General features: G+C 32.9%; 1 protein-coding gene across 1 annotated transcript; it reads left to right on the plus strand.

Annotated features, from left to right (window-relative positions):
• The first annotated feature begins 5856 nt into the window (after nt 1-5856).
• Nucleotides 5857-12138, plus strand: LOC127866907 (heavy metal-binding protein HIP-like). The gene is made up of 3 exons (XM_052407762.1): nt 5857-6136; nt 6242-6355; nt 11597-12138. The coding sequence occupies exons 1-3, from the start codon at nt 5926-5928 to the stop codon at nt 12031-12033; spliced, it is 762 nt and encodes a 253-aa protein (XP_052263722.1). The 5' UTR covers nt 5857-5925; the 3' UTR covers nt 12034-12138.
• The last annotated feature ends 3653 nt before the right edge of the window (nt 12139-15791 follow it).

The following is a 15791-nucleotide window of genomic DNA, read 5'->3' on the forward strand; positions in this document are numbered from 1 at the left end:
TATGTGTGTATTTTTCTAACTTGTTTCATCAAATGATACCATACAAAACGACCATGAAACTCTGTGTGAAACCACATCGTTGCAGCATCAAGTCACAAGCATTATTGTAGTAAGGAAAACGATGTTGAATACGAAACCAAAAACCCTGCTCAAAGCTTTAACCATTTTACTAACTCATATTGTAGTTACAACACATAACACTGTTATTCCATATTGGCAAATTTTAATTCCATGTCTAGCATAAACGATAATTAATTGATGACCAGTGATTCATGGATTCGTCCCTTAAAATGGCGACACCATATCAAAACCTGCTTAAGCCTCGAAATCTATAAATAATATAATAGTAAGGGGCAGATTAAGAGAAACTCCCATAAGTGCATTATGGTGCGATTGTGTAATCAAAAGTTAACCATCGTCTGTACATGCGACTGTCCACCTTTTATTCCACTATCAGACTGCTGATCGTACACCTCACGAAAGAAGTATATTATTATCAAAGATGATTTTGCGCTTTCAGCATGTATCATTTGTACGAATTTTAAAGGAGCTAGTAGAAGTAGTATTAGTAGTAGTAGTAGTAGTAGTAGTAGTAGTAGTAGTAGCAGTAGTAGTAGCAGTAGCAGTAGCAGTAGCAGCAGCAGCAGCAGTAGCAGTAGCAGTATGAATTCAGGTTTAGTAACAAGTACTCTATAGAACAAAATATAAAATGCTTTCTTAAAAACATAAACTCAATTTTTTAACATTTTTTTAAATAAGGGATTGAAGTTGACTCGATATAACAACTGATTTCTAATAAATAGCCTTATTGGTATAATGTTATATGTATGTTTTAAGTTACTTTGCATGCCTACTTAAACAACACAGAGCATGTTTTGTAGACGCATGTGCAGTCGACAGGGGATATTTCAGCTATACGCACGATCGAGCAGCAAAGCTGCGAGTGGGGGTAGGTGCGGGAGGGGTTCTCCCCCTCCTGCTGGGGGGGGGGGGGGGGTCCCCAAGGAAATTTTGGAAAATTCACTGCATATGGTGCGTTTTGGTGTTATCTTACAGCCACGTTTTGGAAATTTTATTTATAAATTTCTTGCTTGAAAAAGACCGATAAAAGGAAATATTTTATTCAACATTGTCAACAGCAAATGTACTTTCGACCATCATTTATTTTCCAAAAACTAAGCCCGTCATTATTTTTTGCTGAAACTGATTTTATTTTGGGTATTTGGTAAACAGAAGATTATATTCGTTTTAATTAAACTGTAAAAGAAACACTCTTTGAATAAAACAACAGCATGCTCGCTGAGTCTTGAGCGAGCATACTAATTTTTTATTTAACTCGTTCAATAAAACCAGTTTGGACTGTGTGTAATTAATTCAAAAGAAAACATCCTCTAATTTCAAATAAAACACAGGTCCACTTGTATGTGCAATACTACGCCCTGAAAAGTAATGCTAATCTTCGATATTTCATTTGTGCAAAAATGTCGACCACATGCCGTTGCAAATTAAAGACAACGGTGGAAAAAAAAAAAAGGAAATGGTTATATTAGAAGAAAAAAAGGTAAAATGAAAGGTTCTAGTGGGGATCGAACTTCTGCCCATCAATAATGGGACAAAATAACGACGTGCGTACTGATTGCGCTACAAGGGAAAGTACTTCGGTACTTTCCGTATTGTCATTTATTTTAAATATATAAACTAAATAGTGACGAACAATTTTATCATGATTTGAACGTCAAGAAATGTGAAAAATTAAAGAAATGCTAGATTTAAGTTATACATTTCAAATTCAAGAACGGGTAGATCGACTTACCTTAAGGCAAATGTACAGTTGTGAACATTTTCCCACTTATCTGTCAAAAGAGCTAGCTTCTGAGTATCATCTAATGAACATGTTTCGCTGAGGCTATCTCTTAAAACATCTTAATTACACGGAGCGTTCGTCGACATTTTGAAAATTTGCGTCATGCAAACATAATCTGGTACCCGTGTCCGAATATTGGTTCCCAAAAAAATGAAGGGCGACAACACAGTCGTAAAACGAGTATAGTCTACACATTGATTACTACCCTTTGTCGCATAATTGATGTATTTATCTTGTTCGCAATATTGCATGCCCTGGTTTACGTTAGTATGTCCGGAACTCATTAACTTGTTGACAGTTGATGTACGCTTGAAAATGGGTTCAGTCCGTTTTAATTATAAGATCATGACCAGATTACATGATAAATGGATGTTTGTTGTCGTGTATGTGCACTTATATGCATTTCAACAAATTGGTTTGACCCATCTAATCGACATGTTTATGTAAAGATACATGTATATAAGCAATGCTTCTTTTAACACTTGATCAATAAGGATTTAACCCATAGGAGAGACACTAGAGGTTAATCTTCAGGGCCCCACCTGAGGTAGGTCCTGTCTGGGTGGATTTACACGGATTTTGTCACGTCTTGAAAACGTCATTAGTTACTTGGAGAATTACATGGACTAGGAAGTATTGCATTAACAACTAATTTAAAGAATTATATGGACTTGAAAATATTATGTTAACAACTGAATAAAGAGCAAAAAATACCCATCGAATGTATTTATATATGTGCCACTACGGTACACCTTCATCAGTGAAAAAATACTTTACTAGGTATGTTTGGAATAAGACTGTTTTGTGTTTTGTACCCACTATTATTTTCTTAAAGTGGAAGTCATGTTTGCTTGTTTACATAATTATACCCCTACCCCCCATTAGCTCTTACTTTTTAATGCATTTTTAATTAATTGTAAGAGTGTTCTTTTAAAGTTTAAACTGAATTAAACGCAAAGGCGTACTGCCGTATGCCTAGGTACGCCCCTGGTCGAGTAGTGTCCTGATGTAAAACATATATATATATTGTGTTTTCTTACAACTTATATTATTTAATTACATTAACAATTTTACGGTATGACTTTACATTGTCATTAACCATTTATTCTCTATATATTGCGGCTTTAGGAAAACATTGGCCTATGCCGCATATGTTGTTTAAGTACATAGATAGTTTCGCCCTTTGGTTTCAACTTTAGCTTACTTAGTATGTAGTCCACGGTGACAAACACAACCTGTCACTGTCCTCGCCCTGAAATGCCACGCTGCTTGCACTAAGCATGACGTTATTTCCGCCGTGGATGTAAAAAATAAACGGAAGTGAAGCATTTTGTGCGGCATGGACATTTAGGAAAAGATAGATTTCTGAAGTCTGAAAAAACACACTATTTTATGTATAGTTGATATTTTTTTGTCTTTGTTTTGCACCGGCTAGGATATTACATAGACCCTGCCTGGCCTATTAGTCGATAATGTGTAATAGTTTGTTATTTCAACGTCATATATAATGGTCAAAGATGGAATGAAACTTTTAGTCCTGATGATAGGTTATCAAGTAGGAATTATTTCAATATTTTACCTGCACAGACTGTCGAGTACAAAAGGTTTTGTAAGGACATATGTATTTTAATGCTGTCATGCTGTCATGCAATCGTCGAGCCTCATATTGGCGACTATGGCAATTGTACTCATGAGGGTTGGAAGACTTTTGCTAGTAGCCCTCAAGAGTACAATTGCCTACGGCGCCAATACGAGGTTCGAGGACTACATGACAGAATTGAAATACATATGTCCTTACAACATCTTTTAAAAGGTCAATACCGAATAAAACGGTCTGCATTAGGACACGAGAAGCCCCATGGATAATGCTAGTTGCATACCTTATACCCGATGCAAAAGTGCAGCATAGTTCAAATCTAAGCGATAAACTTAAATCAAATATATACCTAAAAGACTGGTGGAAACTTAGCGTAATTTTATTTCACCTATAGAACATAGATCAATACCACCCGTTCGTGACTACAAAACTGATGATCTTGTGATAGATGGTACTGACAAGGCAAACATAATGAATGCGTACTTCACTATGCAGTCAGATATTGACGAATCCAATGCAAACGTGCCAGAAAACCATAACTATTATGAAAATACCAAATAATTTCATGTATATATTACGATTAACGAGTTCAATAGTACTTTGGAAGTCGGGCAGGATGTCGTGCATAATGCATAGTTTACTTATATTGCCTTTTCATACGTTCTTTCTCAGACATCTTTGATTCGGTTTCCGTAGACAGACTGCAAGGCATGATTGGCGGAGAGTATATTTAAGTCTCTAGTCGCGTCTTTTGAAACTGGTAGAAGACGAATTAATTACTTTATACATCAAAGTAAATGAAATAACGACAACACAAAAGTTGTTCAAGAAGAAACTGGTAGAAGACGAATTAATTACTTTATACATCAAAGTTAATGAAATAACGACAACACAAAAGTTGTTCAAGAAGGGAATTGTAACAGGTACACCTGCTTATTACTAAGGTGAGCCCGATTTAATTCTCTATCCCCACACACATATGTTCCGTAGATGGCCGCCGTGTCAAAACGTTTGGCTTTTCTACGGAAATCTTGAGACACACATTTTAATACAATTTCGAATTTAATAACAAATGTCAGTAAATACAATTAACCTCAAATATGGTATATACCAATTGTTCCCAATAATTATAACAGTATGAAAAAAGTTCAGTAGAAAATATTGACTTCCACGGGAGTCGAATCCACAGCATGTGAAAGAAAAAGCTGGTGTGCTCCGACTGCGCCACACAGGTCCGACAATTTTCAGTCAATTATCCACGCAATATAAGTTAAACACGTATTTTCAAATTATCGATTAAAAGAACTATAGACGCGTTTTAACAATGAACAAATTAGAGGTTTTTAAGTAGTTTATATGTCGGTCGTTTAAATATAATGAATAAAACATTACAAACATATGATTTTTAACATGGCTCTTTGCCAAAGTGTGAATTAGTCCCTTAAAAAGTAAATGCAACCAACCAAATGGTATTTGATAATCAAAGCGCTGAATGCACTGAAGTTGTTCGCTGTTGTCGTCCTTTATAAGCTTGTGCGCATTGCACAGGCTAATCAGTGTGCACAGGCTAATCTTATTTGACATGCATTAAGCCCCGTTTTCCCTGAAAGCAGCCAATATGTACAGATTTCAATAAAAAAAACACTAGACTGGCCCATGTCGTCTTACAAGCTGGTAAATACACTCACTGCAGCAGTAGAGCAGACGCTCCTAAGCATTCGTCGTCTGCAGTGCAGACAGGCAGCGGTAATCGTTCCTAGCATAGTGAGTTACTGTTCTTAGCGTAGCTAAGGCTTCTAAGCACATACTGATTTGCAAAACATGCTCTGTAAATTTAGTCTCACAACTTAATACATATGGATATATTGTTTTACTAAATTATTTGTTTTTATTTACAATACTCAATCTTAAAAACATAAGAAATTGTTATCATTTGTTAATGATAAAAAAACATAAATTGAAGATAATATTACATTCGATTTAACAAAAAAATATTAATTTTTTCAATACTTCGAACCGCTGCACCTATTCCTTCTTACACGGAATACGATCACATCATATGAAACAACCGTACAGCCACAACGTACATCATGTGATTATAGTATTCATATACATGCGTTATGTCATTTTAAAAATAACGGCGTATGTTCTATAGTATAATTTGCCTCATCAGACTGAATAATATTGTTTTTAACTGAGATCATTCCATGTAACATTTCAAAATCATCCAGACATGTTCAAGATAAGACAATGATTCATACAAGACTGTTTCTTACGTTATTTCATTTTGCGAAGTCCTACAATTGGGTTCATATTCCAAAATAGACACTTTCGTGATCGTAGAATTTGCTTAAGGAAAGTAGGTTATCGCAACAAGAACTTCGTAACTGATTTATCATTTTACAATCAGTACGATTTTGTCATTCTCAATGAATTGTTGTTACTTAACAATTACGACTTGACCATGAACAGCCGAATAAGAGTAAGACTAATGATTGTGGTTTTAATCGGACTAGCTAAATCCGTAGAGGGTTCGCAACATAATGAGACCAAATCAAGCACCCTTTCAGATGCATTAGACAAGGCGGCCGCACTGGTGGACAAGGACCCATCTAGCCATGATCTGAACCTTCTAAACAGCTTTATGACGGACAAACGACATCAACTTGGCAACGGTCAGTCAGTTATATGAACTAGGTAAAGTTACATATAACATAATGAGAAATACATGCACGTGTTTATGTTAAAATTGTAAAATATTCTGTGCTTGCCTTTTGCAGGTAAGCTTCAAACAAAAACTCAACACACACATGTTGACGAGACACTTGAAAAAATGCAAGCCGAAATTGACGAACTTAAGTCAAGTTTGAAGACAGTTCTTACAATGTGTCAAAGTAAGTGTTGATTTATTTAATGTTGTTTTTTACATGTCCATGTTGACATATATAATATTTTATTATCGGTAAGCGAATTGTTTAAATTGTAGAATAAAGGTAATGTTTTCCCGAGACAGAATAACGGTGTTAAAATGGATTGTGTAAGATTTGACATTTTTATTTTAAAATAATGACAAACAATGGGGGCACAGTTTTCCATATTTATATTAATAGTAAATATTAGCTACATTACATTTCTTATGAATATATAGGAAAATAAAAAATAAAAAGGATTATCAGGGCAGAATATAGTGTCCGCCTGTTCTTTAATTTCTTGGGAATATGGCTAATTATGTATATAATAAACGGCAATGAATCGATACAACTTTAAACATAAAGCTTGATTAAAGCAGGGGTTACTGCCTTAGAAAGGCCGTATAGAATCTAGAATAGATGGCCAGTACACTGACTGATCCTTAACACACCAAATCCCATCATTATTTCGTGTCCTGCTGACTTTATAATATAACTCATATAGGATTTTCTATTAACTGTATGTAATTAATTACAAAGCGGCTCAATTAAATATATATATATATATATATATATATATATATATAATATATAAATATATATATATATATATATATATATATATATATATATATATATATATATATATATATATATATATATATATGCATAATTTTAAAGTTTATTAAGAAGTTGACCAGTGGTCCTTAGTCGCTTACTTACCGAGAAGAAAGATTACGCGTTTATAACATTTACATTGTTCACATGGTTGCACTATTTCACGATAAGGATAATTAACAACTATAAGGTCCCCTATGTTTTTAAACTTGCAACCAATTTTAAACTCGGACAATATATCTACAGGAAAATGTTTGATAATATTTCTTGATGATTCGGTAAAATTTGAGACTTCTATAATGTCAACAAGATTGCATTATAACCATATACGGAAACCTTCTCCGTTCTCTGGAAGCCATACTTTTGTTGACAAACCTGAACTGTTTTGTTTTTTAAATCGAAATATATATTTGAAAAAACAGTTCCATGAATATTTGGCTTAAAGAGAATCAATAATGCCAACATGGTTTCAGTCTAACAATATTTGGAAAACTGCTCCGAATAAATAAAGGTAATGTTTTCCCGAGACAGAATAACGGTGTTAAAATGGATTGTGTAAGATTTGACATTTTTATTTTAAAATAATGACAAACAATGGGGGCACAGTTTTCCATATTTATATTAATAGTAAATATTAGCTACATTACATTTCTTATGAATATATAGGAAAATAAAAAATAAAAAGGATTATCAGGGCAGAATATAGTGTCCGCCTGTTCTTTAATTTCTTGGGAATATGGCTTATTATGTATATAATAAACGGCAATGAATCGATACAACTTTAAACATGAAGCTTGATTAAAGCAGGGGTTACTGCCTTAGAAAGGCCGTATAGAATCTAGAATAGATGGCCAGTACACTGACTGATCCTTCACACACCAAATCCCATCATTATTTCGTGTCCTGCTGACTTTATAATATAACTCATATAGGATTTTCTATTAACTGTATGTAATTAATTACAAAGCGGCTCAATTAAATAAATAAATATATATATATATATATATATATATATATATATATATATATATATATATATATATATATATATATATATATATATATATATATGCATAATTTTAAAGTTTATTAAGAAGATGACCAGTGGTCCTTAGTCGCTTACTTACCGAGAAGAAAGATTACGCGTTTATAACATTTACATTGTTCACATGGTTGCACTATTTCACGATAAGGATAATTAACAACTATAAGGTCCCCTATGTTTTTAAACTTGCAACCAATTTTAAACTCGGACAATATATCTACAGGAAAATGTTTGATAATATTTCTTGATGATTCGGTAAAATTTGAGACTTCTATAATGTCAACAAGATTGCATTATAACCATATACGGAAACCTTCTCCGTTCTCTGGAAGCCATACTTTTGTTGACAAACCTGAACTGTTTTGTTTTTTAAATCGAAATATATATTTGAAAAAACAGTTCCATGAATATTTGGCTTAAAGAGAATCAATAATGCCAACATGGTTTCAGTCTAACAATATTTGGAAAACTGCTCCGAATCCAAACATCTATGTTTTTCAACGAAACAAACGGTGAGACGTATTTTACAACACATGAGATATCAGCCTTTTTTTTGGAAAAAAATAAATATGAGGTGACATCTGGAGTCTTCACAACTCAATTTTTATCCAATATGAAATCGTATCGGAGTCTTCCAATACATAATACATTATTGGGAAAAACGTTCTGACCAAGGTTCATGAAGATTCGAATGTTCATAAGGTAATGTTTAGGAAGAACAAAAGACAAAACAATGCGAGCAAAAGCTTATCAGGAACACGTTGTTCTAAGGCTAGCGTCTAAGCTAAGAAGTAAAACAAACAAACTGGTGCAATTATTGTTAAATAATATCAGATTATATTTAAAAAAGAAATGTCTAGTTCAATCTAAAATAAATGTATATACTTATGCTTTTTCTGAAATCCGCAAAAAATTGTCGTCAACCCGAGCTCTTACCAAATGCCCTGACTTCAGTGATCATCCTTTAACGGTAGAAGACATAAAAAATCGCACGATACTTTTCACGACAATGCAGCACATCGCGTTAAAAGGTGGCTACAGGTTCAGAGTAAAGTTGAGTTCTTAAAGTACAGTGATTTAGCATCTCCAAAATATGCTATGTTATTCAAAATCATTAATTTATGCATATGTATGTCTCCGAAACGTATTTATTTTTTGAACATACGGGTTTTGTTACATTATTATTTCTTTAATACTACTTGTATATTTAAAAATCTAATTTTGTAACATATCGTGGTGATAATATAAACATATCTTGGATAGAATTATATATTTAATATAAACAACGCGACATTCCTGATGCAATACGGGGAAATCATTTTAATCATTTTAATCGTCAAAACATGATTTAAAGCAAGCATAACTGAGTGTATATTGAATGACAATATACTGCATTGACAGAATAAAGCATTACAAGTAACAAAAAGAAATCATAACTACATTTTATTTTTCTTTCTTTGTAAATAAATCTTAATACAACTTCAAGGCTCTAAATTTAGGGCCAAGTTGCTTTGCAATTCATTTTACAGGTTTGCTCTATTCCAACGCACTGTGACTTAAATCAGTTCTCACTGAGATGGTTTATCATTAAAATTTAATTATTAAACATGATTTTATGATTCCGGTTTTATTGTTGCTCGATGCAGTAATCTGGAGAAACTTTTTTCAGAACAGCCAACGCGCAGGTATTAAGGTACTTTGATGGACATATAGACTATTTTTAAATGTATTTTTACTAGGGCAACAAAAACGTCACCTGTTTCCACTAACAACGCCACAATACTGAGGTAAATTAGGTCAGTTGACTGTTCAGTTAAGTTGTTAGCCGTTTGGGATAAATATGTTTATTATATTGTTCAAAATGTTGATGAATGATATTTAGCACATCAGCGACGTGTCCTCTTTGGTTTTTCATAATAAAAGACCAATATTTTTGTTGTCATGGCCGCTTTAATTAAAGTCTCAATTAACGATCAAATCAATTGAACGTTGTTTACATGTGAGTTACTGATAAATCTACTGAAAATGATTACGCTCAAACAGTAATTACTGTAATATTTTATTATGCTTATAATTAACTTTTAATTCTTTCATTAATCAACCGAGTTTGAAGATTTTTCTTGTGGGAAAAAATAAAGATCATTCGGTTCAGTTGAGGAACATCCTAGAACACTAGAAATCACACTGATTAGAAAATGAATGTATACAGGTGAAAGTGTATGAACACAAAACATTTTATACCGCCCCTTTGAATAAGTAATTGTCAGTTGATGGGGCAGATAATGTCTGTCACACTTGATGTTTGAACTCAAGTTCTTGTTTGTTTTACATGCACTTTTATCATGCTTATTAGACAGAAGGAAATTGCATCATTTCAAGGTGCCATTTCAAAAACAATTTCGACGACAGGACGGGACACCCTCCCACACCCTCCCAAGTTGAGCCCCTCCTCTAAACAATTTCTGGGTACGCCTCTGGATATCCTCGTACTGCTTTATATATATCTGGTAAAGATCAATCTGAATGAAACTTGGCCAGAACATTGATTCAAATGATATTGGCATATTTTTCAACTTGCCGTGTCCAAGAATCCTTTTCTATTTGTGTTTTATGTATTATACTGTTTGCATAAATTTATGTCTAGATGGTATGCAGCTTGCTTTTATAAATATTGATTAGTTATGAAACAATAAACATGTAATGTAGTTAAGAAATAACTCTTTTCCATCTTTGTGTCAGAGTTAAAAAATAAAACTACACTGACAATCAGGTAGCGAATACCACTGTTGACATAAACTCCTACGGAAAATGAATTTCGTTTATGAATCATCATCTTTTGAAATTGATAAAAATATAACACACATCAATTGTGTTCGTTCATTTTTTTCTGTTATGTTCTTTAATACTTTTGACAATACGTGTATGAGTTGTTTATGATACGTGCTAAAACATATCAAATAGCCGAACGGTTATGGCGAAAACCTGCAAATCCAGTATACAATGTTTTGAGTCGCGAAGGTCAAAAACATTTTTTTAGTTTCTTTTTTAAAATTATATTTTTGTTATTATAGTTTCGATGTTTAAATAACTGACACACTTAATAAATTACCCAATCTGTGTCTTCATTAAAATTAAACTTATTAAATGGGCATGAATGGCTTTTTCAGTTGTATAAATAAGGTTTCAATGTCATTTTCCGTTTTTGAAAAAAAAAAAATTGTTATCTTAGAACTACAAAAACACTTTTTTGACTTCAACCTCTTGATAAAAGCGTGTTGTGTTAATTCCTATGGCATTAATTATCGAAAAGACTATGCTTTTTACTTTGTTTGTACTTCTAACAGTGCTCCAGAGGAAGAATTGATAGATAATCATCACTGCTTTTTTGGCGTTACGTGATGTTTTAGATGTGTTCGTTGTTTAAAGTATAGTAGCAGGAGATCGTTCTTATCATTACAAGATATTTTTTATTACCATTTATCAAGTTTCATACAAGAAACAGGATAAAAGCACGCGAACAATACAAACACTAACTTTAAACACTTGCATGCCCCTTTTTTCAGACGTACCCCAAAAACGATCAGTACTTGCGGAACCCCAAGTCGCCTTTTACGCCCAGTCAACACACGGCCGTATTAACGTTGGGGAACATCAGACGATCGTGTTCGATCAAGTAGTAACAAACGTTGGGAACGCCTACAACAAATTCTCAGGAATGTTTACGGCACCAGTCAGTGGAACATACGCAATCTTCTGGTCAACATTCAATGGCCACCATACACACTTGTTATCTGAGCTAGTTCACAACGCCAACGTTGTAGGTTTAGCGTGGTCTGATGCGTATGATCATGACGATGGTGAGATGGCTTCAAATCAGGCAGTGCTACCGATGAACGCCGGGGACATTGCCTATGTTCGGTCCGCGCCTTATAATCCTCCCTGCGTCGCAGATGGGCGTTCGTTTACGACATTTTCAGGATGGCTTCTTTATCTGGCGTAATACGTTCTGTGCACGTTTACAACAGAATATGCTTCATGGTTAATTTAACATTGCAATGTTTCAATAAGTCTTTTATTTGAGAAAAATACAAAATAACAAATGGAATATCTCTTGCTTACATAATGGAAACGTTTTTGTCTAGTTCAAGAAACAGTTGCCATGACCTCACTAGCGCTTCAATCGCACGCTAGTTATTGACATTACACCTATTGACAAGAGTCGTTAAATGCAATAAATTGCAGCCGTATTAATATCATCTTTCCTTTTATATACTTCAAGTTTTTTTCATGTGTCCGTACTCGTTTACTTAGACATCGAGTTTTGACCAGTAAAATTCTGGATGATGGCAGTATTTCAAATGCGAAACGTTTGACATTGAAGTTAAAGTCTATATACTCTAATCATGTTGATGCGTTTTCTATATGTTACTAGTTTTGTCCCAACGGTCATAATCTGTAACAAATTCACACATATAAACCATATTCACAACCATAGCGATTATGAAAACAATTATGAAATAGTGTTACTATTTTAGTATTACAAAAAGGCTTTGAGTACAATAATGCAGTCCCTAAAGTAGTATGAAGACCCCTATGATTGAAAACTGAATTACCTGTCTCACTGCACTGCATCTGTACGCTAAGATTGTTTCCTAGTGAAACCAAATCAGTAATCGTAGAAAATTTCTGCAGACGAGCGGACTAACGCACAGAAATACATGATGGACGGAGGGTAAACCCAAATTACCATTGACATCCAAAAGGTAAATAACCAGGTAAACAGACCCCATTAAACTACTCTTGGGAACAGGCTCACACCTCTTTGCTTATACTTAAATATTACAACTCACATGTTTTGTCGACGTGTAATTAATGAACTATTGTTGCGTTTCTATGGTTGGCATTCAAATATAACACATGGAAGCTGATGTGTTACCAAGAAACTAACGAAACAAGCTATTTTAATGTAAACACCAAACATGCAGAGAAACTTTGGGGTTATTTAACTCAAATAGAGTTATTTAAAAAGACAACGAAGGTGTATCTTTTATTTAACGGAAAATTATATATATATATATATATATATATATATATATATATATATATATATATATATATATATATATATAATAAAAGTAAAAACACGTGTCTGGGATTTTAAATATATATTGATTTAGCCAACGCGTTTCGCATAGCTCATCAGGGCATAATACAATATAGTACAACGTCAAAATGTCATGGAGATAACGTCATATCAATTATGACGTCATAACGTCAATAAATAGTAAATGAAATTTAATTTGGGTTTAAATACATGTATACAATGTTGTTCTTTTGCTAACCTAGCTGAAATATTGTTCGAAAATAGCTTATAAAATGGAAATATTTTAAATTTTGGTTCATTATGTGAACATTCATCTAAATGTTTACTTAAAGGCATCTGTCTTGTTGAGGGGTCTCGCATTTGTTGTTCATGGACAGATCGCCTATTTCTAAGTTTATCGCCAGTTTGGCCTATATAATATTGTTTGCATCCATTGCATACTAATACATAAATCACATTTTGCATATCACATGACATATTAGTTTTTATTTTGAACATTTTGCCATTAAAATCAAAAGAATTCCCTTCAATAATATAACCACACAGGGCGCATCTAGGGTCATTACATTTGGATACTCTTGGTTCTTGAGATGAAAAGTAAGATTTGGTTAACAGACGTTTTAAATTAGGTGGCTGTCGCTTACATTTTATTATCTTCTGATTTGAAATTATTTTATTCATAACCGGGTCTGTTTGTAAAATGTCAATGTTGTTTTTTAATACGCCAAACAGTTCTTTATTTTTTTGATTTTGTGTTGAAATAAATGGAATTATATTACTCTTGTCTTTTTGTGTTGATTTTGAAAGTAATTCATGTTTAGGGATGGAAAGTGCTTTTTTAATACCTGTATTTATAATAGATTGTGGATATTTTCTTTCTTCGTTAATATATATATATATATATATATATATATATATATATATATATATATATATATATATATATATATTTATTTATATATTAACATTTAAGAATTATGATACCGACTAAGAATAGTGTCGGTCATTAGGATAGGAACCTAACACCTTATAAAATATGTTTTATAAACAATTAATATTTTAAAACACAAACGTTATTTTGTGAACACTTGCATTGAACGTATTTATAAACATATCTAACATTAGTCATGTCACATTATTATCATCACTATCTCAGCCTGAATTACTAAGGTGTCATCTGCACAGCAATAAATATGCAGGCACAAAATTGATCTTAATTTTTGCATTGTATTGAATTTTCTTTTTTCATGTATAAATAACACAATTTTATCCACGTTTTCGTTGAATTTAACATGAAATGAACGCGTTCTCATAGCATATTGCAAACTTGTTGAAGCTAGCAATCGTTAAGTTATGCATGACACAAAATGAAATCAAAATAAGTGTATATGAAATTAGGCCTTGTTTTCACTGAGCGCTTTTCTTTAAGTGTTATCTTCAACAGCCTGTTCCATGAGCTTTCAGCTTGCAAATAAGTTTCCAGCAGTCCTTTTTGGAACCCACCGTTTTGCCGACCGTAATATAATTTTTTTGGTAATATTTCGATGTCAGCAAACGTGCTCAAAATTCCTGTTTTTGAAACAATAATGTATATACTTAATTATTTCAAATTGCCACACATTAATCTAATGAATTAGTTTCTTACATATTTCTAACAAATAATATTTCTATGTATAAATTAGTTTCGTAACGTTTACGGCATCAACACGATTAGAATTTATTAATGTGATAACATTTTGAAGTCTGACTCTGACAAGTAAATTTGCCCCTATAGTATGCTAGCTCTCGGCCGAAAAATATCATGGGTAAACAACAAACAGAAATGTTAGAGTCGACCGAATTATTGGCCGACCAAACGCGCCTAATATTAGGTTAAAGTATCCAACTGTTCTTAAGCAGCAAAAGAAATATTATAGCCGACATTGAAGTTAACAATTTTGACAACAACATTTTTAAAGAAAGAAATTAGCCTTGTAAGGCTACCTTTGATGTAAATGATGAAGACGTGCATATATTACAAAGCTAAAAACGAAAAGTGAAAAGGTGGTATTAAAACAATGGAACATAGTTCGCCTCGGCCTTTAAAAGTACGAAAACTAGAAGTTTGCTATGAAAAACAATAGCTGTGAAAAAGATGGCAAATCGGTACTTGATTTAAGAAAAAGAATTTCTATACTAAAAAGTATATAGATGATCTGAAAAGACAATGTTTAAGTTAACGATACTTGTTTTGGAATTATTTTCTTGGCCAATGTGCAGGGGACGCATTAATTTTCACCAATAACACTGTTATATTTTATAATTGGAGCCTGCAGTTGGATACTTTCCCGAACAAAGGTTACAATCAACTAAAAGTTGCCTGAAACAAAGGTTGTAAAAACAGCTGAATTTGATTCGTGTCAAGTTCTTACTCACATCCATGATATACATTGCTTTATTTCTTAAATGCATCCAGCTTACAATGTACTTTAAGACTATGTGTGTCTTCGAGAGTCCCTTTGAGTAACATAATGACTTTATGTGTTCATAAATTTAAAGATTTAACATTCAATTACATTAGGATTTGAATAAATATATTGTGACATAAATATGTGGAAAAAGTTCAACCTACCATATACGATCTTTTTTTTAAACAGATCAAATGTTGATCAATC

This window comes from Dreissena polymorpha, chromosome 2 (assembly GCF_020536995.1).
Source record: "Dreissena polymorpha isolate Duluth1 chromosome 2, UMN_Dpol_1.0, whole genome shotgun sequence".
In the NCBI taxonomy this organism is placed as follows: domain Eukaryota; kingdom Metazoa; phylum Mollusca; class Bivalvia; order Myida; family Dreissenidae; genus Dreissena; species Dreissena polymorpha.

Excerpts from the sequence above, each read along its gene's own strand:
- LOC127866907 (XM_052407762.1), top strand. The coding sequence starts at position 5,926 with ATGAACAGCCGAATAAGAGTAAGACTAATGATTGTGGTTTTAATCGGA. Across the intron at positions 6,137-6,241 it reads ACGACATCAACTTGGCAACG|GTAAGCTTCAAACAAAAACT; the intron begins GTCAGTCAGTTA and ends TGCCTTTTGCAG. Across the intron at positions 6,356-11,596 it reads AGTTCTTACAATGTGTCAAA|ACGTACCCCAAAAACGATCA; the intron begins GTAAGTGTTGAT and ends CCCTTTTTTCAG.